The following is a 22,575-nucleotide window of genomic DNA, read 5'->3' as shown; positions in this document are numbered from 1 at the left end:
TGTCACTTTTGTGCAGATATTGGGAAAAAAATACATACCCACAATCTGGAGCTGGGCACCACCTACAATCAGGATCGGCAACCAGCCATCGCCTAAGCATAAATTCTTCGTATTTTTCCATCAAGATGTCGTCATTTAATATCAAACGAATATCATGAGGATTAAATCGTTCCGAGCATTCTGGACAGCTAACATTAACTCTGCTCTCAGAGATTTCTATCCGGAGATACTGACGCAAGCAATCCACACAAGATCTATGGTGACAAGTCATTATCTCTGGGAACCTGTCCTTGGAGTGCCGCAAAAGGCACAAGGGGCATTCCATGAAGTCTCCACTTGGTTTGCTGCTAGAGGTTGTTCCGTTATCAGAAGAGGTACACGTGGAGAAAATAGAGTTCTTGTCTGTACACATTTCTGAATGAATACTTTCAATACTTGCAATTCCATCAACACCTCCATTTAAATCCCTAGACTTGCGTTTTGTGTCTTTTTTTCTCCGAAAAAGAGAGCCCAATGAAATTCTTCTTTTCTTTGGTGCCTTTTTAACTGATGGCAAGCTCACAGAGGAAGCAGAAGACTGGAGGTCCCGATCAGAGCCCATTTGCCGATGTAAACTCATGTCTAGGTCACTCATAAGAAATGGGTTAAATTTCATATACAACCCTAATCATTTTTAAGGATCAAAATAGAGTCGGAGGATGCAGGCATATTATTATGTAATCCAGTTTGAGAGTCTTCATGCAGAAAATTCACAAGTATCCACTTCCAGCAAATTCTTCAGAGGAATTCCCTATATTAGAAGGAAAGATGAAGAAAAAAAAAAGAGATAGATTAGAATCACATCCATCACTTTTGGTTCTGAAAGATCACAGCACTCTAACGACCTGTTACTCATATTACTACCATCTTCTCCTCACCATCTGGCCCCATACTTCTTTCTGTCAGCTTTTTCTATCCTTTACATCCTTCTCATCTTAACAAGCCTGAAATTTCCCTGTGGTCAAGGAACATCTTTGTTACACTTAAGCAGTGCCAAGAACAGCATCTTCACTCCCTGTTCCCCAAGGGGAGTGGTGTGTGCTTGTATGTGTAGAAGTTACCATAACCCAAGGTGATAACTAAGTAAACGTGTAGCAAGTTTTTCTATAAAGCATAGTAACAGGCTTATAGCATCGAAACTTTTCTGTTTTCTCTACCTTACATTTCCCCCATACACGATAAGATCATGTACAAACCCAATATAATGAAAAGAAATGAAAGATTTTTGTGTGTGTTTTGAATCCATTTAGACTGCCAGCAGAAATTAAGTCACTGTGGCTAAACAACTCAAGATATTCTCAAAACCTAAGGGTTCTCAGAGAAGTATGCAGATGCATATTTATAATGTAAGGCACCTGAATATTTCAGGAAGCAGAGCTGCAGAGTGAGTGACAGCCAACACTGTCTTGCACTTCAACTTCCATATTGCAATTCAAGCAAAGACTAGAGTTCAGGTGATGACATTTGAATTTTTCATCATAATTATTTTTATTAAAAAAAAAAAAAAAAAAGCCCCAAAACCAGATTCCCATCACATATCAAGATCCCTACGTACAAGATGATGGCAAGGATTTCCTTCTGTTCCCTGTTGCTTAACTGAATGGCTTCGAGAAAGAAAATTCCTCTCCTATTTTCCTCTTACAGAGAAGACTGCTACAAGAAGTGGCAGATCACCTCCAACCAAAACCACTACCTTCTCCCAAACACGCAAATATTCCCACTTCTTGGAACCTTGACTGTACAAGAGGAATTTTTCTAACTCTCAGTGAACTGTTTCTGTAATGGAAGAATAAGATGGCAGTTCTTGGGTGACATCAGTGTTGCCTATCTGGATGCAACTGAGTACTGGCACCATTTCTTTCCTCAGTGTTTTCTAGCTTACTTCCCAGAAAAGGCTGCACTGGGTTTCTATGATTTTACCATAGGATGACAAAATCTGAAACTGGATACTAAAAATAAGTCAAGAGGTAGAAACAAAGGAATGTAGAGGGCCACTGATGATGATACAAAAATGTAATTTTTAACTTATACATCTCGGTATGGAGAAGACGAAAGGAGGCAAAAAACCAACAGTGAGGTGAATGCCTCAATTTATCAGAGTCCAAGCAGCCTGCGCATCAGCTAGAGACTGGCTGAAAGACATCTGTATGCTGTACGTCTCTGGGACGGGATCACTGAGATGACTGGGTCAAGATTAGGACATTTCAGAGGAAGACTGACCAGCAGGGGAAACAGGAATCCCTCTCCACAGAGGAAACACAGAAATAGCCCATGGGCTGCCCAGCTCACCAGAGCAATGCATGCAGCAAACCCACTGCTGGGTCCTCTTCAGACTACAGCAGCTTGATACTATATACATGCTAGCATGTAGCCAAATTCAACACTGCTCAGTTGATACTACCATCCGGTACAGTAGTACCCCGCAAGAATACTGCCTTCCTCAAGTGTAAGAATTTAAAAGAAAAAAAAGAAATACACCAAAAAGTCAACCAAAAACCTCCTTGCATCTCCTGGGTTTGCTAAAAAGAAGTCTTACATTTTGGGCCACTGGACTTTGTTTTTTTAAGAAAAAATTTAAAAGCCACTATATTCTATTTTGTCAAACACTGAATTGTTATTACTCCCCCCCCCCCCCCAAAGGAAAATCTTACCTCTGTGGAACACTATCCAAAAAAAATCATATTTTATTTCCAGGGTCTAAAATAAAGCATATTTCAAGAACATAACATACTCTTCCTTCCCTCCTAAGGGAACATTTTCAGCCTAAAATCTAGCCAAAAGGAATCTCGGATGCTTTACCTGCTTCTGTTCCCAAAACAAGTTTAATTGTTTTACAGCCACTGTTTCTCATTAAGTGAATTAAAACATTCCTTTAGCTAAAGAAAAATGGTGAAACTGAAAAAACTGCTCAGCAATGATGACAGAAGGGAACAGTCTTCTCTCTCTTACCTTGGCATGATGTTATATCAGATACCCACAGTTGGTAGATGGCATACTACAAATACACAAAACCTATAGCCTATGGCTGACGGTAAATTGTTTATGTCTAGAAGTGCAAGAATAACCTTGAAAGCATTATAACTACATACTTACTAACATTTGTGTGTTCACACAGATACTACCAGGACAGTGGAAAGTGCCATCCTTCCCAAGCCAGGAGAGTCCATAAACAACATGAACAGCAATCAAAGCACTCACTTCAGGCAAAAAGGTGGGGTTTAAAAAGAAAAAATAAAATAAAATAGAGTAGGAAGTAAACACAGTAACACAGCCGTGCCTATGACTACAAGCCTTCCCCTCCTCCCTTTCTCTAAAGAGGAAAGAATGCGTATTACAACATTTCTGCCAGTTCCAACAGATGTACAAAATCAAGAAATAGCAGCTCTGGTGATGAACCAGTTGTACTTTTTTTTTTTTAAATAAACAAAGACTCTCCCATGCTCTAAAGAAAGAGACCAGTACGTCCTATAGTTCTCTTTGCATAATGGGATCTGATAAGCAGTGTCTCAGAAATAGCAGATTGCTCTTCTAAAGAAAACGGTTAAACTTTGTTAGGATTTCTGAATACAGCAGTTGCCAGTTATTTCAGACAATCATCAATTAGCTCTCTAGATTTAAATGCAGAAAGTTCGTTTTAAAAGCCATGCTCTTCCTTATATAGTAATTTTGGATTGCCATTTTAGTGACGTTCAAAGATGACTTTGCTAAAGTGAAAAGATTCAGCAGATGATTTATTACAGGAAAAAATGAAGACAAATGTTAGTATGCTAATAGTGATCAGAGCTGTACAAAATCATAAAGCCTTACTAGCACAATCTGGAGCACTGGCCAGTTCTCATATTGCCCAACCCAACACAGCACACAGCATCTGCATGTTTTTGCTGACAAAGAAAAGGAAAAAAAAATTTGATTCTGTACAGCCAGAGAACACAACATCTGTATTATTCCAGTAACAACAAGGCCACATGAAGGAGATACACTGTGTGAAAAATGAAGCTCTGAAATCAAAAGACTTGAAATGAGATGAGACACACAATCATGGTAATAATAACAAACAATTTGATTTCAAGAGGCAACATTCACTGCAAGTTCTGCACCACTCTCACCAGTATAAACTCTGTCAACATACAGAAGAAACTAATACAGGCAAAGGGATAGAAAAACCACACACAGAGTAGAACTCCTAGAAGTGTAAGCTCACCACTGTCCTCAACATTTCCTCAAAAGCACTTACCGACTACAGAAAAACCATGTTTCTGGCTTCCCGCCATGCCTAAAGCCCTACCACAAATCCAAATTCCAGCCATGCTTTGCATTCTCCTTGCACCACAGACTACCACAAAACACCAGTTGCCACAGCACAAAACACACCTTGTCATTTGAAGATTTCCAAAAGGACAAGTGACATTTACAGACATAACTCCCATAAAGTTCAGTACTTAACTGCTATCTGTTGCTTCAGTAATCCTTCCTAAACTGTTTGCTGGGGAAACCCAACTAACATGTTTCTAGAACTGTTTTTGACCGTGCTGCTTTAAGTAAATGCTATTGCTGACCATATAATGGCAGGGGAGGGAAAAGGAAACTGGAATAATCTTGCAAAGGGAGAAGTTTCACCTCAGATGACTGAGGTGAAGAATACATTCCAGTATGGCTCTCCATGACATTACCTTTGCTTGTCTCATCTTGCAGTTTTAAAACTTTTAGGAAATGCACAAAGGCAGCTGAGTATAGGTCTACCGATTTTGCAAGAAAAGAGCAATAAAGCTCTATTTCTGTAACCCAGCTGCTGGGGGAGACTCTTTGTGCTCCTAACTGTCTTCCAAATGCACCAGAGGCACAAGCTCAACATGCTGCCTGCTATGTTCAACCTGGTGTACAAGAGTGACAAGTGAGTCTGCCATCAGGACAAGCAGCTTCACACACATTTGCAAAACGAAGGCAGGCTTAAACATTTGTGTAGAAAGGAGAAAAACCACCATAAGCACAGATGTAGCTAGATCCTCACTAAAACTCTTGAACATTCTCTCATGTCATTGGTGCTTAAATAGCAAATTTAGACTTTTCCTGTTGGCAAATGAACACTTTTCATTTTAGGCATTTGCTTCTCCTGGCAATTTAACCAAGGGCTGACTTCGTATTATCAAGAAATAACTTTCAGTATGCTTAAAACTAACAGCTTCCTCCTCTGACATCTGTAATTCCTAACATCTATTCTCTGTAGCTACTTTCTGAGATGCACTGTTCCAGCTTAAAGAGAACCATAACAAAGAAAACCCAGAGCTTGAAGTTCATCCACGAACAATGCATCACAGATCTGAAATACATTTCTGCCTCCCTCTTCCAACGAGCATCTCCTGTCAATCACATAGTATCCTGGAATTTCCAAGTTATGATGTCCTTAACACAGAGGTATCTCTAAACACCTAAAAGAGGCCATCAGAAACACTTTTTCCTTTTCATTTACTCCACGGTCTAAGAACTGTAAAAATAGTGAAATAAAATATAAAACAAAAATATGCAAAAGCTTAAGCTACTAAGTTAAATACCAACACACAGGATTTTTAAACAGCAATCAAGTTTCTCACTTCTATGGGCATTCTTTACATAAGAATTCATTCCACTATAGTTTTAAAACTGGGAGGGGAAAACCAAACACTTTTGCCTGAGGATTTCTACAAAAACATACCCCTAACTGCTTTACACATGCCACAGGTTCAACTAAAATTCTGGCATCACTAAGAGTTAAAAGAGAGTCAGGAACAGTCTGAAAGAGCTTAACAGTTTCAACAGCTTTATGCTTCTGTAGCACTATGTCCCATTTAAAAACCCCACCATGCTCACGTCAATGCACATGGTGTCAGAGCATGCTAGGACTGTTACTTGGTTTAATTACAAATCATTTGGTACAAGCAGACCCAATGCTTTGCAACTTGGAAGTAAACAAATGGAAATTATGTTGAAACCACAAAGGTTCTAGTAGAACCTTTATATGCACTAAATTGAAAAACAAAATCCTTTAATGGTTAACATAATGCAGCACAGGTGAAATGCTTGACACAATTAACAGAATGCACTTATGACCCCTCCAATGTACTTCCCCTCCAAAAGTAAAATTAAGAATTTTCCATTTAATCTTTAGAAGACTGTAAAGCTATTTGTGTGGCTTTTTTTTTATGTTTGCTAGCTTTGATTTCTAATAAAAGGTGAAATTAAAGGGTTGACACTATTTGGATTAAATGGAAGTTTATTCTGTAAAAGAAAGTTAACTAATTTGTGTCAGAAGATTTCTTAAGCTTTTAAAAGAAGGCCCACAGATATTTATCAAACATTTACAGTGATTTGTTACAGTATGTCAGGATGCAAAAACAAACTCAGAGTGACTTAATTTAACTCAAACTGAGCTGTGTACAACTACTTTAAAGATATGCTATTCTACATTTTACTTCATTATGGCTCTTCTCTTCTGAAAAAGAGGGCACCAGTATGGTAGTTTACATTTTACAAAACCGATCTAAGCAAAAAGTAATTCTTATCTGTTAGACACTTGTGCAGGAAGGTATCTTTACTTTTCTGTCCTGCTTTGATTTAACAGCCACTTACGTGAATGCTTCTCTTAAAGCTTGAAGACCATTCGTTATGAAACTTACCATAATTGCTTCTACTAGTATTTTCTTTTTCAGAGTGAAAATCACTTGATCATTTAGTTAATTAGGCTCTCATTTCTTTATGTTTACAATGGACTACTGATAGCTGCAGAGGCTATTATTTCAAAAATGGGACTCCCAAATCCACAACTGATCAAGGGCAAGTTTTCCAAAACCTTTAGAAACCTGCCATATTAAATCTCAAACTTTACATATCATCTTTAAGAAACAGTAGAACAGCTTCAGTGAATTAATTTCACTTTTTTAATTTATGCAAATTCAAAAACCTGTAAGTTTGAGTTGCCTGCAAGTACCATACAAAGCATTCACTCACTAATTTCCCACTGGAGCTTGCAGCAGGCTCAGCAAAGGTGTCGACAAGATCTGGGACATGCCTGTATCAGCACACAACTGACAAGCAGAACTGAGGAGGGCCTTTATCCTTAAACTGAAAGGAAGTCAAACCCTCTGGGATGAGCCAGCTTGATGCACTTAGGCTATTAGACCAGTGCCGAGTGAGGAACAAGGGATCTTCCAGGAGCAAAAGGACTTGCTTTAACATATGGGAATTTCTATAATGCAGTCAGTTTACTTTAGGAACGTCTTCTAATAATTAGGATCAATTTAGAGACACTGTATAATGCCTTGTTAAAATTAAACGAAAGACTATTACTAGACATCAAGAGCAGACAAACAGTTAGAGCAATTCCCTCAACACACGCAAGCCTTTCCTTTCAGCTGTAAATCTGCACTTCAATTGGAATGTTCACTAAAGCAAGAACAAGGCTGCTATTTATTTGTACAGCATCTTTCAACAAACATTAAAGTAAAACATTATGGTTTCTCTAATCAACTTTATGTCCAGATTATTACTCTGTATTCTAAATCATATTGTAAAACTCTCTGATATTTACGAATACTATTATACAAGAATTTAAGAGAAAAGCACTTATGAGGCAGAGATATTTTAATCTCTTAAAAAGCTACATACTGCACTGTTACCATGTCCCAGTTTATTTTGATTGCACTTTATTTTCCTTAAAGTCCTGTGTCAATTATCTGGAAATTCTATTTTCACTTACAGAACAAAGCAATATTGATTGTAAAACAACGAAGCAAACAGACAATGAACCCGCTTGGGCTCAAAGCCTGAGACAGTCAGACTGACTGGGCACTAAAATCAAAAGTTTAACAGTATTTAAAATACACGGAAGCCTGCAGAGTACACACTGCAGAATTGCCAAAAGTTAACCAATATACAATGTTCTGTTTTAAAATTCACAGTGGTATGTAGCACATGACAAACCAATCCTGACAGCTAGAAAAATCCTGAACATTAAAAAGTTATGCTTCTTCCTTAGAAATTTATGTGCAATACACCCTGTAGCATGTGTCCATGACAGCTGCTATTAGGAAAGGAAGTCTTGCAAGCTGCTCAACTCATTCTGAAAGTCTCTGAACGACTGATTGCCAACTCCAGCAAAACTGTTCCTCTTGCATCTGCTTGTAAAGAAGAGACTGCGCTTAAAGTGCCTCCTCTCAGTCTGGTTGGTTGGGTTTTTTCATCACCATCCTTTCAAACCCCAAAGGAACACACCATAACCAAACAAAACAGGTTAGAAGAGAAACATCTTTCATGATGATTCAAAAGTTCAGTAAAATTTTTCATCCATGCTTTCATAAGCAAGATCAGCCATGATAAGATGGAGTCCCTCTTAAGGGCCCACACTGTACTTTTGCTGACAAATGCCAAACAGGCAAGAATTCCTTAAATTCTAAAAACATTAATTTTCCAAACCAGCAGCATTAAATCTGGATATATTGAGTGCAACGGTTGACCAAAGCTACGAACTTAGTGGAGAGATGCTTTCCATTTGTGAATCTCCAGGCCTACATCTGTTGCAAATAAGACTAATGGGATCAATTTTCCCTTATCAACCTGAGCAGAACAGTCTTAGTTCAACCATGCACTTGCTCGCTGTGTCAAAAGCTTATCCTATACGCTGTGGCATGTTACTGTAAGCTAATGTACACCAAACCTGGCCAACAGAAACCGAAGTCTTGGAAACATGGAGGGGGAACAAAACAAAACATCACTAGAACTTCTATTTTAATCCTTTAATCATTAAAATCCTCACACTAGCACAATTTTTTTCTTGCATAAGTGATGGGAATGTATTCTCTTTGTGCAATGATGGGCCTGTATTTTTACTTCTGAATATTGTGGATAGATTTATTTTTATACGTACATTGAAGTAATGTTCTAAAATATTTGACTAGCTAGTAGTCTGGAAAGTGGAAGCAACACTAAGGGATTAAAAACTGCACAAGCTGCCTATGCACCAAAAAAAGGTTTAATCTAATTGTATTAATACTTTCAGTTAAACTAAAAACTCTTTCTGACCATCAGCTGAAAAGAAAATTAGCCTTTATGAATGAATCATTGAAAAGATTGACAAATGACTGACCTGCCTGAGACAAGAATTCCCATAAACTCAAAATCTTTCCCATCTCTAACGTAAAAATATACGGTAAATTCTGCTTTTCAAATCCTGCTTTTAAAATCCTAATCATGTGTAAGAGTAGTCAATATAAAAGAATGAAGGAACTTAATTCTGAATTCTGTCTTCTGAGAAGGCTTATATGGTATGAACAGATCCTGATAATTCATCAATGCAGTCTTAAAAGCATAATTGAAACAAAATAAATTATCTGACAACAGCAATAGCAAAATAATCCCAAAGCAAATTTTCAGAGTTTTTTAGCTCTATGTTTACTTTTGTTGAAAGCAAGTATTCCCCCATTTTTGGCTTTACTCTTTAAAACTACCGCTGAGTAATACCTCGGAATTTCCTGCAGCTGCTTTTTATTGTAAACTATACATTGAAAAATAATCAGATTAAATATATAAACCAGTAAAATAATATCAGACAGTTTTGTTTCCTGCAGTGTCACCAATCCTGCGAGTGGAAAACATTGCAACACTACTGAATGCTGAGATCATCCCTACAGAAAAACTGCTCCAAAATGAAAATAACCAAGACTTACAAATTTCCAGAATACGCACATGTAATTTCAGGTCTGTAATTCTGCCCGATCAAACAGTAACGGCTACATACTGAATTCTGACAAGCTTTTGTTTTCAAGCAGGCTGTAAAGTTTGCCCTACTATACAAACCAAACCGAACCAAACGTATCAAGATATAAAATGGGACAAATATTGTAGTAAAGGGATCTGAAAGCAAGAGCAGGAGTTCCAGAGAGAGCACACAGACAGAAGTTGAACAGCATACCACAGAGAGAGCAGCTTGGGGGATATACAAGAGGTAATAGATCTCAGTTCCTGGATCCTATAGATTTTTAAGTTCAGCAAGAGGCAGGGGTTTGTGTCTTGCACTGAGGAAAGGTATTATTGACCAGCTGACTGGCAGCATTTTCTAGCTCTGTTTTTTTCTCTGGCATAACTAACCTCTATTTTCAGGGAGGGGAGAGGGAAAAAAAAAAAAAACCAACCAAAAAACACGCACTCATCTTGAAATAGCTTTGCCCCAAAATAAGAAGTGCTGGAAATTATTAATGGATTACTTTTTAATCCTCTGGTGCTGTTTTACTAGTTTTATTAACAATACAGATATACTCTGGATAAAACCAAAGTAGCTAAAAATGGAGGAAGTTAGTAAGAGTTTTGAATTCTTCCAGTGAGATCAAGTTAGGCTGTGTTACCTTACCATGGGATGGGACAAGAACTTGGTCACAGTTTCTGAAAGCCACTGTGACAACTCACAGCAACTTACTAAGCCAATGTAAACTGACAGTATCTCAGGTCTTGGGAAGTGAATAGCTACTGTGCATGGGTCTCATTTGATCTAAGTCTCTTTACAGAGAAACTAATAATTTTGGTAAATGTAATTCAACATAAAACTTCCAGAAAAACCTGAGTGACTAAGTGAATAATCCAAGCCAGTCTATTCTGGCAGCAGCAAGTCCAGCATAAAGACAGAAACTATGACAGGGTTTGCTGAACTCTTATGGCTAATACCATAACTGCTGAAACTGCTCTCAGGTCAAGTGCAAAGTTAACCAGCATAACTAACTGCTCCTGTTCACTCAAAAAGTGAGATTAGTGCAAAACCTAGTATAACATGCCCAATTCTACTGCTGCCTAGCCTATGACTTTATTCTGTCAGTATGTTAACTGACAAATCCTGCATGGATGTATGTCAAATAACCAAGTCCGGTCTTTCTTTAACAGCAGCTCTAGTTAAACTGATGCAATTTCAGATACAGACCAAGATTTTAAAAAAACAAAAACAAAACCCAACAACAACAAAAACCAAACCAAAAACCAATGAACAACTGAGAGAGACAAAAACAAAGACAGGGAGAGGTCTAGCCGGGGAAACAAAAAATATTCCATCCTGCCAGGAACACTGCTTCTAGCTTCCAGACAGGAAACACTCACTGCCTCCAGAAAAACCATTGGCATCAGGAAATGGCAGAAGTACCACAAATGTTATCTCACAGCCAAACCTAATATAGAACGAAAGGAGAACATTAGAAAAAGAAGGTAAAGACAAACAGACTTAGCCATCAAACACATAGATCTTTGAACTTTTCACCTCATGTATTCATAAGCAATCTTACTGATGCTTCTTTTGGGGAAAGAATTAGTGGAAAGGATTCTTCCAGTCCCACCGAAAATAAATAAATAAATAAATAGAATAAGATCAGGCTGAAAAGATAGAGCCCATTCAGCACAGACAGGGCAAGAGAAGGAGAAAGATCTAGCAGCCTTCACAGACAGACTCCACTAGCATTATAAATAGTGTAAACGCTAGTTAAAAAAGCACAAAGCAAGAAAAAGCTGAACACTTGTCATTGAAAGTACATCTGATGCTGTACCTATGCTGGAAATACAGTATGTGCCAACAGGAGTTGTTCTGTCAGCACAGTTATTCCACCTACAACAACATAATACACTATGCCAAAAAATATGCGATGTCAGCACACAGCAGGATTTAGCCAGGTTGATGCAAGTTTTTCCAAACATTTTTCACTGACAGCAATGCAGTGTAACTGTAACATAGACTGGGGACTAAGCAGAGTTTCTCTATGCAAAACCCTGCTATTTCAAAAGGCTAGAAAAGTTAGTGCAAAACCACCCACTCATGGCTTTAAAGACTTACTCTTGTGAAACTTCCTTAGTCCTCACTGCCTCGTTAATGGTATCCACGCAAGAAGCGACACGGGGGAGTCTGTGAATCCCCTGCAAGCCACCATGCATTAGCCAGCAGCCCCCCTACAGTCCGGCAACGCTCCAGGTCACACCATGCTGATGAAACCTTGGCAAGGCTGCAACATTCTGAATCGTCAGAATGCTTCACAACAAACAAATAAATAAATACCCAAAGGTTCCCTGCTGTGCTTAACACATTTAACAACAGAATACAAAGTCAGGAAAAAATGTGCGGGACCCACAGTGATTTTCCTCTGGCAGTTGAGTGCCACAGCAGTGCTTAGTAGCACACTCAGCGAGCAACGGCTGGCAAGGAGAAAAGTAAGTGTAGGTCAAAGTGTACTTGCACTATTCCATTTACTTCATGACTTTTAAATTAGCAAGTTACACCTCCATTGCCAAGTTGTATTACTCCACCAGGAGTATTTCTGAAATACAAATCCCCTGCCCTCATGCTTTTGAGGAAGGATTACAAAGCCTTTTTCCCTAACACTTTCCCCCTCCACCCCCCCATTTACACATGCAAACTCATGTACTCTAACACATCTTTAAATACACTTTGTCAGATGTTACTTTTTTCCTCCACACAGAATCATCTCAAACAGCTCTTTCCACACAATCGTGGAAACATCATTAGTTAAGCCCCTTTGTGCTACAGACTGTGACACATCGTCCATTTCAAACAGTTACAGGCACAAAAGAAAAAAATGAAGCAAGCATAATGCAATTCCTAGAAAAGCTACTGTGCTTGTTTTCTCCATTATTTAGAACAGCTAAACACTTTCTAATTATAGTCCCCAAACAAATCTGTGTTATTTCAGGTTCTGAGGTAAAACTGTACTTTGTGGTTTTTAAATAGTAACACTGGTATATGCCTTCAACTATACCTTTTTTACTAACAGTTTTTAAAAAAATCCCCAACACCTCCAGTCAGATTTAAAAGCTTCCCAGACCACAGAAACAGCAAATTAGTACAGAAGATGCTGCCTCAGGCCAAGAGTACTTGTTAGCCTAAACCTGAGATACAGTCCTCAAACATCAGGATGACTTTTTCCTTTAAAAAACAGAGTAAATAATTTGTAAACAGTACAAAAGCTCTTGTTTATTTTTAATCAGCTGCAATACTCCAGCGTGACTTTGAATCCTGTCACAGTGACACCCACAGTTCTGCTCTGATGGCTTTAAATATAGCTGTCTTGAGCTGTTTGCATCCAGATAAATCTTAGATAGAACAAGTATCTTAAATTGAATCTAACACACAGGCCTTCATATTTATTTCCAAGTCAAAGATATTTGTTTAATCAGCAATAACAAAAGTCAATCCTCTGTTCATCTTAAAAATAAAATGCCATTTTCTCTGGCTGATCATGAATTCACATGGTGTCTTTTAAGTCCCTGCTTTCTACTTGCAAGTTAACCATTATGAATTTCAGACTGCAGTAGATTACCAATTTCTTTTTGCTTAACTAAACCTAGTGTTAACACTGGAAAAAAAATCCTTGAGCAATACATGTAGTTTGCATCTCAAAAATATTTGCTGGTGTTCCAAGTGAAGATAACTGTTACTGTAATCCCAGTTTAAAGAACTGAAAGCAATATTCTGCAAGGCAGGAGTGTCAGGCACAAATATTTACAAAATAATCTGAACTGTCTGTAACAAACAACCAGGACAATACATAGTTTGTCAAGTACATTTTCTACCCACAAAAGAGAAACGAGTAGCAGGCTACAAACATTATGCACAATTATCTACCCCCCACCCTCCAGCTCCAAACTCTGCTTCAATTCCATGCCATTAGCCACACCAACCAGAGCAACTGAACGTGCGCATGCAAAACCTCACCCTGAAGTTGCTGACGTCAAAGTTTTCTTGCCAACAGATGCTTTGGAAGTAGTTGCATAGCACAATGGAGAGACTTAATGTAACTCAGAGGTTAGATTCCTGAATCAGAAAACAAATGCAGAAGAGCAGGAAGAGGGGGGAGGACAAATTCAATTTTTCAGTCCAAGACTATGGCTGTATCGGGCAGTCTCTCCACATGACTGGCTCGTTTTGCAGGCTTCAGGTAAATTCTCTGTATCACCCAGAGCCGGGAAGAGAACAAAGCAGCAGTGGTAAGAGCCAAAGAGGTCAGCTGAAGCAACCAGCTAAGCAGCAAGGTCACAGTGGCTCGGCAGGAAACAGCGCAAGCCCTCAGCTAGTACACCTTGTCCCTTCAGGCCATGCGGCCTGACCCAGACAGAATAAGGGCAGACAGCAATGCATTTGTCTTTTTTTCCATCTTCAAAAACAAAACAGATGCCTCAAGTAAGAAACAGTCATTTGAATTATTCTAAAAGCAGAAACCGGAGCCAAAGCTAACAGTTTGTATACTCTGCAGATCACTTAGTACTGAGGGATTCCTGAAACTGCCTGCAGACACTGTGTCCCGATGGTGGCAGAATACCCCACACTGGCTATCTGGAGAATGAACAATACCAAAAAGATCTCAGAAATTAACTCAAAAGACTCCCGTATTCACTCAGCTTTTTATAGCTACAGAGGGTCAACCCCTGCTCCAACTCAACAGCAATAACATTCTGAATTTTTACTCAGGTAGTATCCACTCTCAGCAAGCCACACACAGACATGAAGACACACTCACAAGTGTGATGGCTCATGCCACAGATCCTCAAGTGCAAGCTTGTACACAAAGGACATTGTGAGCCATCTTCACGCCTTACTCTCAGCTATAATAAAAGGCTCCACATTTCTGTTGGAGCTTCTACCTGACACATAGCGAGTGCCACATGAAATAGAATAACCCTCACTGAGGACCGCAGTAGCTGAAAGATTTAAAACATGGATTTTACAAACGTGCACACGAACATTCAAGGATAACAACATTAAGCTTCCACAAACCACTGACAACACGACTTGGTTCTTGAATGAAAATCAGTTCCTGGGAGAAAAACGAGCGTCTGACAGAGAAACCAGACAAACCAGAGATGATGTTGACATTTGAACAAAAACCAACCCCAAAGAGCTTCAAGTTTCATATTCAAAGGGCCACGTCTGCATCTAGATAACCTGGTGACACTAACAAACATTACCCGCAGTTAACTGTAGTTTACTAAGAGATCCCGTTCCAACTCACATGGACTGTGATCTGGATAAACCTGTATTTGCGTTTGCCATCTCGCAGCAAGACCGGATCAATACAAAATACCAGGACACTATGCCAGCTGCTCTTTGGAAAGGTACAGCTATCATAGCAAGAGCTTTCCCCCTCAGCTGTAAGAATTACTACACAGGTATAAATCCTAGGCTCTCGTCTCAACCCAGACTTTTCCTCTGGCTATTGAAACAAATTCAAAAAATGTTGTTATGTTTTCTCGGGGGGTGGAGGGGAGGAAATGGCCAGGGTAAACAAACTCCAAACCTAAAGTTTGAAGAATGGAACATTACCACCAGCTCCATTCTTTAGGTGGCACAGAACTGCCTAGAGCAAAAGTGAAACATCTGTGCAAGAGATTAATTTTTTTCCCCAAATCTGCCTTATAACACAGGACAAAACATCCACAGAATGAATAAATATCGCTGATAACTGTTTTGTATTAGATTTGAAATGTACTTCTCTAACCTTGTTACACTGCAATATGCATGTGGTTTCCTCGCTACAGCTAGCATGAGACAAAAATGAATCATACGCTGAAACAGTGCCAAAATAGAGAATAAAGCAGGCCCAATCACTGTTATTGAAGAACGAAAGTGCCCTGTAAAACCTCAGCTGCACATCTGTTTCCATCGTACAAAGAAAGGATTAACTTTTTCAGTGATTTGAAATTTAATCAAAAAATAAGGCACATAAAATGTCAAAAAAGTTCTAGTAGTCTAGAAGCACAGAATTTTAATCAGAACATGGGCAAGTTGTTAAAATAGGATTTTTATGATTTAGTAGTTATTTAGAAGCTTGAAGTCTGTGATACAAAACAGTAGATACTTCCACAAATTTATTTACTTTGCAAAAAAAAAAAGGGGGGGGGGTGATTTTTTTTTTTTTTTAACACACATTTCTGGTATATTAACTGTTTTCAGTAAGGTGGGCTTATGGACTATTCTCTAACCAATTGCCCAACACTGCATTAAAGAAGAAAATAAAGAACTGTAACTGTAAAGTTATTCAGAAATTAATTCTGAAGTTTTTAGCTGCTCTTTCCTTCAAGTCTTTTTCCTGCTCACATCTTAAGATCACCATTATCAATAAAGGTATTCATGACAATTCCCATTTTGCCCTTATTTCCAACCTTTGTGATTTGCAGTCCCACTGTTGAAAGCTATAAAATAGTGGATTGAAGGGACCTAAATGATTCCTTATTCTTTTAGAGTTGTGTGCAACTATAGAAGTACTCTGCTGCAAACTTATAGCCAGTGTTATTAAAGAATCCTTAGAAGAGCAAAACTGTTATCACCCAGCAAAAGAAAATCCTCACCTTGTAGCTATCGCAGTTGTATAACTGAAAACTGTGCAGTGGAATTTAAGGAAGCAGAAAGGCCAAGACACATTCAAAAGGATTCTAACATCAAAACAGGTAGAGAATATGAATAATAAATGCAAATAAACTAGAACAACAATCTGGCAAGTCAACTCGCATGTCACAGCACTATGTCCAAAAATGAATTGTTCCACTTTGCGTTGCAAGACTGTCATTACTTACACTAGCAGGCTTCAACTCGAACTGAAATGTATGCTGAACACAGCCTTTTTAAGTAACTGCTGGTCAGGCTGACATTGTGCCATACTGGGAAGATAACAGCTGCATTTAAAAAGATACCACTTTGTTAAATTGAAATTTTGATATAACTGGAGTAGTTTATATCTGCCCACACTTCCCCATTAGAGAGGTTACAGCAGCTTCAGCTACATTTGCGGCTTTTCAATGGAACAGAGTTAGTGTCAGAAACAACTAGCAAGTTATTAAACCTTAACAGCTTTCCCCATCTAGGCACAATCCCTCTCTTTTCTATTTAATGTCCTCCAAATGTCCAGTCACAGAGTCACCTCTGGAACCACAATCCTAGAGAGACTGTGCTGCTGAGACAGAAGGGGAGAGAGGAAAAGGAAAGAGACAGAAGAAATATGAAATGGGTGGAATGAAAGATAAGCTACCAGAGAAGTCACAAGTCTCCACAACCGGCACACTGATGCAATATTGTTTGTTCGCTAATTTCACCTCACCAGCAACGCTGTGGCATACAAATTACTGAGAAGAGGGAAAGCGGGGGGGAGGATGTGACAAGTCGTTCTCAGGACAGCAAGGAAAAAAAGATACAGGTTTTTAGAAGTTGCCCTTTTCTCATTAGGTACTCTCTTAGCCTGGTGTAAAATAATTGTGTAAGTGACATCTACTGCCTCCTTAAGGTTGGCTTGATTACAAAGGAGGGAATTAATATACAAGTTTGGATCATACCTGTGTTTCAGCATTCAAGACAACTAGGGTTCCTACTTTTTTAATTGTGTAGTTGATACACTGGAAGGCAATGCAAATGCTTGTCCAGTCTCAGCATGTATGATGGCTGGATGTGAGTACCTGATCCTCGTCACCACTTTGAGGGACATCGGGATATCTCTTCCCCTGTCCACAACAGAGATCCCACTGCCAGTGTGCTATAGGTAGATGTATAGATTAAGTGAGACCAGTTGCTTCCCACCCAAGCAGCTGGCTGCTTACTACAGGGACAAGTTGTAAGTATAGCACCAGGTAGGTGAACTCTAGTAAGAGGGGAAGACTTACTGCTGTTTGGATCCCACTTAGTGCTCTAGTGGCCATCTCCAGGTCTTGGGGAGAAGGGCACCAAGTGAGATGGAAGTATCCTAAAGGCTGGGTCTGGCTTCTGAACTTCCTGCAGGATCACACAGACATACTGATTTTTCTGGATCTGGCCTCATTCCATCGATGGTTATTTCTCATTTCCCAATTAAATTAGGCCCCATACCTTATGTATTGTACATCTTTTGCTTTACATCATACAACACTGAATTCACAAGTCCAGATTAATGACTTCAAAAACATTAACAAATCAATCTTCAGAGTACTCCTGTGAAATCTTCATTGTAATTCTGCAATGAAAGTTTGTTTTTCCAAATTTGCAAAATGGGAAACAGACACCAAGGCTAAAACTGCCACTTGAAATAAGATTAAGATATTGCAGGCTGCCAAAGTTGTAAGACTGTTTTGTGTCAGTATAGGATTGTATAGGTTCGAAACTTATGCTGAGCACTGACAGCAGCAGCTACCTGCAAATCAACACCTGAATATCTAAAGATGGACACACAGGACAACAAACACCTAACTACTCTATAAGGGCCTTACCCAACACCACGTAAACACTCCACAAATGAGGCTACCACAGACTCCTCATTCTACCGTTTCCTATCCTAAGTTTATACCGCAGCACACTCCAAAAAAATGTGGGTGTTGTCTATAACAATTTAAAGTGTCAACAGTATTTTTCCTGTTGCTCAGGCATAAGAAAGTTCTCTTATACAATTTAGTAATGTGCAGACACCAAATTAGAAGACTTAGCTAGAATTAGTATCTCCTTGAAACTTCTATCCCACAACAGATTTGATTAATATGGCCAATGGGTTTCTAAAGAGGAAAAGAAACCTAGAATGCCTTCCCTCAAGGAGACCATGGTCTGCTGGAGTGCTTTTGAAACTAGGGGCTGTGGAATACATCTCAGTGGAAGAACACAAGAAACTGAAATAAATCCATGCTCCTGTAACAGCAGGCACGGGGTGCTAGCTTAGAGGGCTATCCAGGGCTAAGCTTTATTTAACCTTCCCATCCCCTCCCTCCCCAGAAACCAAACCCACATGACACTGTGCTGGCCCAGATGTTGTCCAATACTTTGCAGAGGTTAAAGGTTAATACCTGTGAACAGTCCCTTCTTTGCTTCTATCATTTTCTTTTGCAGATGCTCAAGTTTGAGTGCTACAAAAATACATGTATGGCAGGAGGGGAACAATAATGGGAAACAGGGGAAAGCTATCATAAAAAGAAAGGAGATTTGATCTAAAAAAGTTTAAAAGCAGCTGTTTCAATGGTTTCAGCCTTCATAACCCTCAATTCCTCTATCCCAGCATGCAACTTTTTCTTCCTCCTCTACCTCAAGGCATACGCTTATCCCTTTTTCTTCTCACTCCTCTGTTGCCTCTAGCCATCACCTTTTCCTATACCTTCTCTGCACTGGCATCTCCCACTTTTCTCAAGCCTCTCAACCTGCCAGAGAACCAAGAGCAGAGGAAGCACTTCCCCCTTCTCACTTGGGTCTACTGATAACTGGCAGCTGGGAGACAAAATTTAAGTATCTCACCAATTACTATACTGGTTGAAGAAGTCTGGTTGTACATGAAATATTCAGGAATTGAGATGCCACACCAACCAGTCTTTAAAGAAAATGCTCAAAACCATTTTCCTAGAAAAAAAACTGCCATTCTTTGCAAGTTTTCACAGGGAAAGAAAAAAGATGGAGCAAGACTTCTCTAAGATTAAAAAAAAAAAAAAAAAGACAACCATCTCTGCTCTAAACCACAGACATTATAACTTTCTCAGAGCAGTTGCAAGGGATTGTAATTTTAAACAATACGAAACCTTTCCTCTGCATTCTCAGAAACAATATTTGGTAGGATTTTTTGTCTTAGTATCCAAGTTGAGCCACAAAATATAAATGTTTCAGACCAACTACATTTTGAATGAAATATAATCAAAAACCTGAATGCCTATTTTCATAAGGTGAAGTAATCAATTTACAATCTTATTTGTAGAAGATACTGTCAGTTCCAAGTGTTGTATACACATACAGCCATACACTCCTAAAAAGATGAATTCTTTGTTGCTTGCTTGATGATAGTGGCCCCAGTCAAAATTAGTATCTACTGAGACCATTGCCACATAGCATATGCGTAAGTTCGTCTTCCTGAATATAAAGTAAATTCTAAAAACAAAGCATGAAGAGAAAGGACACATCACTCTTAATTTTACAGATAGGCAGTTGAGGCAGATTATGTGACTTGCCAAACTCTCAGACAGACAATGCACGGAACAACCTGACAAAGGACAGAGGAGAACGTGTCTTATCTCAGCCTGCAATCACATGAATAGTCAGCCTCTTACATCTGAGCTACTAAGCAATAAGCTACAATAACTTCACAACTTGCACTCATTTGCCTGTACTCTAATTATGTAGCACACCAGCCCAGTCTCTCACCACCACGGCTATTCTTAAAAACATTTATAAATCCCACCGCCATTTGGAGAAAAAACATGTTTTTTCCTCCCTCATACATATCCCTGTAGTGTCTTTCTCAAATATCCATAAACTATGCCAGTACAAAAAGATTATGTTTCTCCCTTTTATTCACTGCTCATTTTACAGTACAATATCCTCCACGTGACTGACATCACTGAAGAAAGAGCCCTTAAATTTTTGTTTGCTCACCAAAATACAGTCTGTAATGGTAGCCTGGAGGTATTTAATGCCATTCAAGAGACCCACATATCTAGAAGGAAAGACAAATACTTGATAAAAAAGGACAAAAACAATCCCAAAGAACCTAATGACATTTCCAGTACTAACTTTATAAATTATAACAGAAAAAGGTCAATACTTTTAGATGAAATTTTCTATAGTTAAGCACCTAATAAAACTTAATCTACATATAGAAAAGCTCACTATAAAAAACATTTAAGAGATTGAAGGAATAATGTACAAAACCAGGCGTACTATACTATGACTTTAACTCTGAAATATAAGTTTGAAAAGGATTTAAATACTAGACTACTGTAATCCCAAATTTAATTTAAAAAGCCATTAAAACAATTACTTCATTTGATTATGTTTTGTAAAAGTAACTGCAAACTTCCAACTGTCTCCTAAGTCATAAGTTTGTGAATTACAGGATGAACTACAACATCACTAAAAAATACCCTGTTGGAAGTGCTTGGTTTTTTCCAGGGATTTGCTTGAAAGGGATAGGATTTAGCCTTTACATAAGACATACTTGATACACCTTTAATATATATTGTATAAAGACCAATCTATACTTTACTCAAACATCATAAATCTTACAAGAATCTATGAAAATGGTAACATTTTGTAGTGAGATATCACTAACCATGAGAAAAGCCACAGTTATTTGAATAATCATCAACATTCCCAACTACCCTCAAAGTTCACCAGAGCTTAAGAACAGTTACACTGGATTTCCCGAGTACAGGATCCTGTCTCCAGAGCACGTAAGACTCCATGGTGTAGCTGAGGGTGAAAAGAAATCTCCCATGGGCCCATGCCCTATACATGAACTCTTAACTTGTCAGACTGGCTTTCAAATCCAAGTTTATCTCCCTGCCAGTATGTTCTAGTACTTTCTACACTGCCATCCATGTAAATATCAAATCTCTCAATGCTGTGAATCCCCAAAAAAGTCTATGGTAATGAGTTCAACAGCCTAATGAAACACAGCTCAAAATTACTCCTTTGAAATCAGCATTTAATTGACTATTAATCTTACTGAATATCTTCTTGTTCTCACATAATAACATGAGATCAGTTGTTCTAACTTATCCTCATCTTTCTATATCTAAACAAAATTGCCACCTAGAGAGATGTGAAGCCTTGGAGCAGCAGGGTTAGTGGGGGAAGCAAGTGCATGACCAGAGACTGACAGAGGGAACTACTGTATAAATCTTTGCATCATTTACAGCTTACATATAGCCACTTGTAATACAGTAAGTTACCTATTTTCTAGATTTACAAACAGTTGAAGGATACTTGTTTCTGCTTTTGTCAGTGCATTAGCAGAAAAACAGGAAATGAATCAGACTGAAATAATAAACTTTGAGAAGAAACACCATGAAATTTTTTGGTCTTACATAAGATTCATTCTTTTTTAAGTGACAGGAACTTCAAGAGACAAATTGATCTAAAAATTACAGTTTTAATAGATAGTAGAGTACCTATGGATTGTTCAGAAAGGAAACAAATTAATGTCTTTTTCTTTATTAGGGGCATATCACAGGTCTCTTCCACAGTCTGATGCATCACATTTCAGCTGGCTATTGAATAAATGGAATTTAAGCAATCCATATATAAGTGCACTGACTGATAGAACACTACCCAAGATAAAGAAAGACAGGAGGGCTGCCAAATAAACCATCACTGCCAAATTACAGTGAACCTTTCATTTTCTTTCCAGCTTTGCCACACAACAGGCTTTATTTCAAACAACTTTAGGCCTCCATTTTACAGATACGTTGTTGATACTGCATTTACACTCCGCTAAGGCTTCCTTCAATGAACTTTAAGAAATAAGATACAATGACAACAACAAAACTAACCTCAAGTTCTGAAATCACTTTCTCATGCAAGTGCCAAAATCCTGTCATCCTTGAGCACCATTTCTTCTGGACTGTCCCAAGATAGAGATAGCCAATATTCAAGAAATGTCTTTCCACAAAAAATTAAAGTGGCAGTCAAAAGCCAGATTATTTTGACACAGGATGTCACAGGACATTTTAAGACAGCTGTCTAATTGCATATACAGAAGAAGAGCAGAACCAGGCTATAACCCCAAGCAGATACCACAGTAGTCACTTGAATTTCAACTT

The 22,575-nt window shown here is 38.5% G+C and overlaps 1 protein-coding gene across 10 annotated transcripts in view; it reads right to left on the bottom strand.

Moving 5' to 3' along the window:
* RNF19A (ring finger protein 19A, RBR E3 ubiquitin protein ligase) overlaps window positions 1-22,575 on the bottom strand; it is a 60,982-nt gene that overhangs the window by 21,319 nt on the left and 17,088 nt on the right. For 6 of the 10 annotated variants that reach the window (XM_075743604.1, XM_075743602.1, XM_075743607.1 and 3 more), the window contains one exon: window positions 39-790. In XM_075743604.1, the coding sequence (XP_075599719.1) occupies window positions 39-655 (617 nt within the window). In that variant the 5' untranslated portion in view covers window positions 656-790. Of the gene's footprint in view, window positions 1-38; window positions 791-3,846; window positions 3,921-22,575 lie in introns of all 10 variants that reach the window. The other 4 variants (XM_075743606.1, XM_075743608.1, XM_075743605.1 and 1 more) reach the window with 1 other exon arrangement.

The sequence above is a fragment of the Balearica regulorum genome, chromosome 2, assembly GCF_011004875.1.
Source record: "Balearica regulorum gibbericeps isolate bBalReg1 chromosome 2, bBalReg1.pri, whole genome shotgun sequence".
Taxonomy (NCBI): domain Eukaryota; kingdom Metazoa; phylum Chordata; class Aves; order Gruiformes; family Gruidae; genus Balearica; species Balearica regulorum.
Note: the sequence above shows the minus strand (reverse complement) of the source record. Positions and strands in the feature narration are given on the sequence as shown.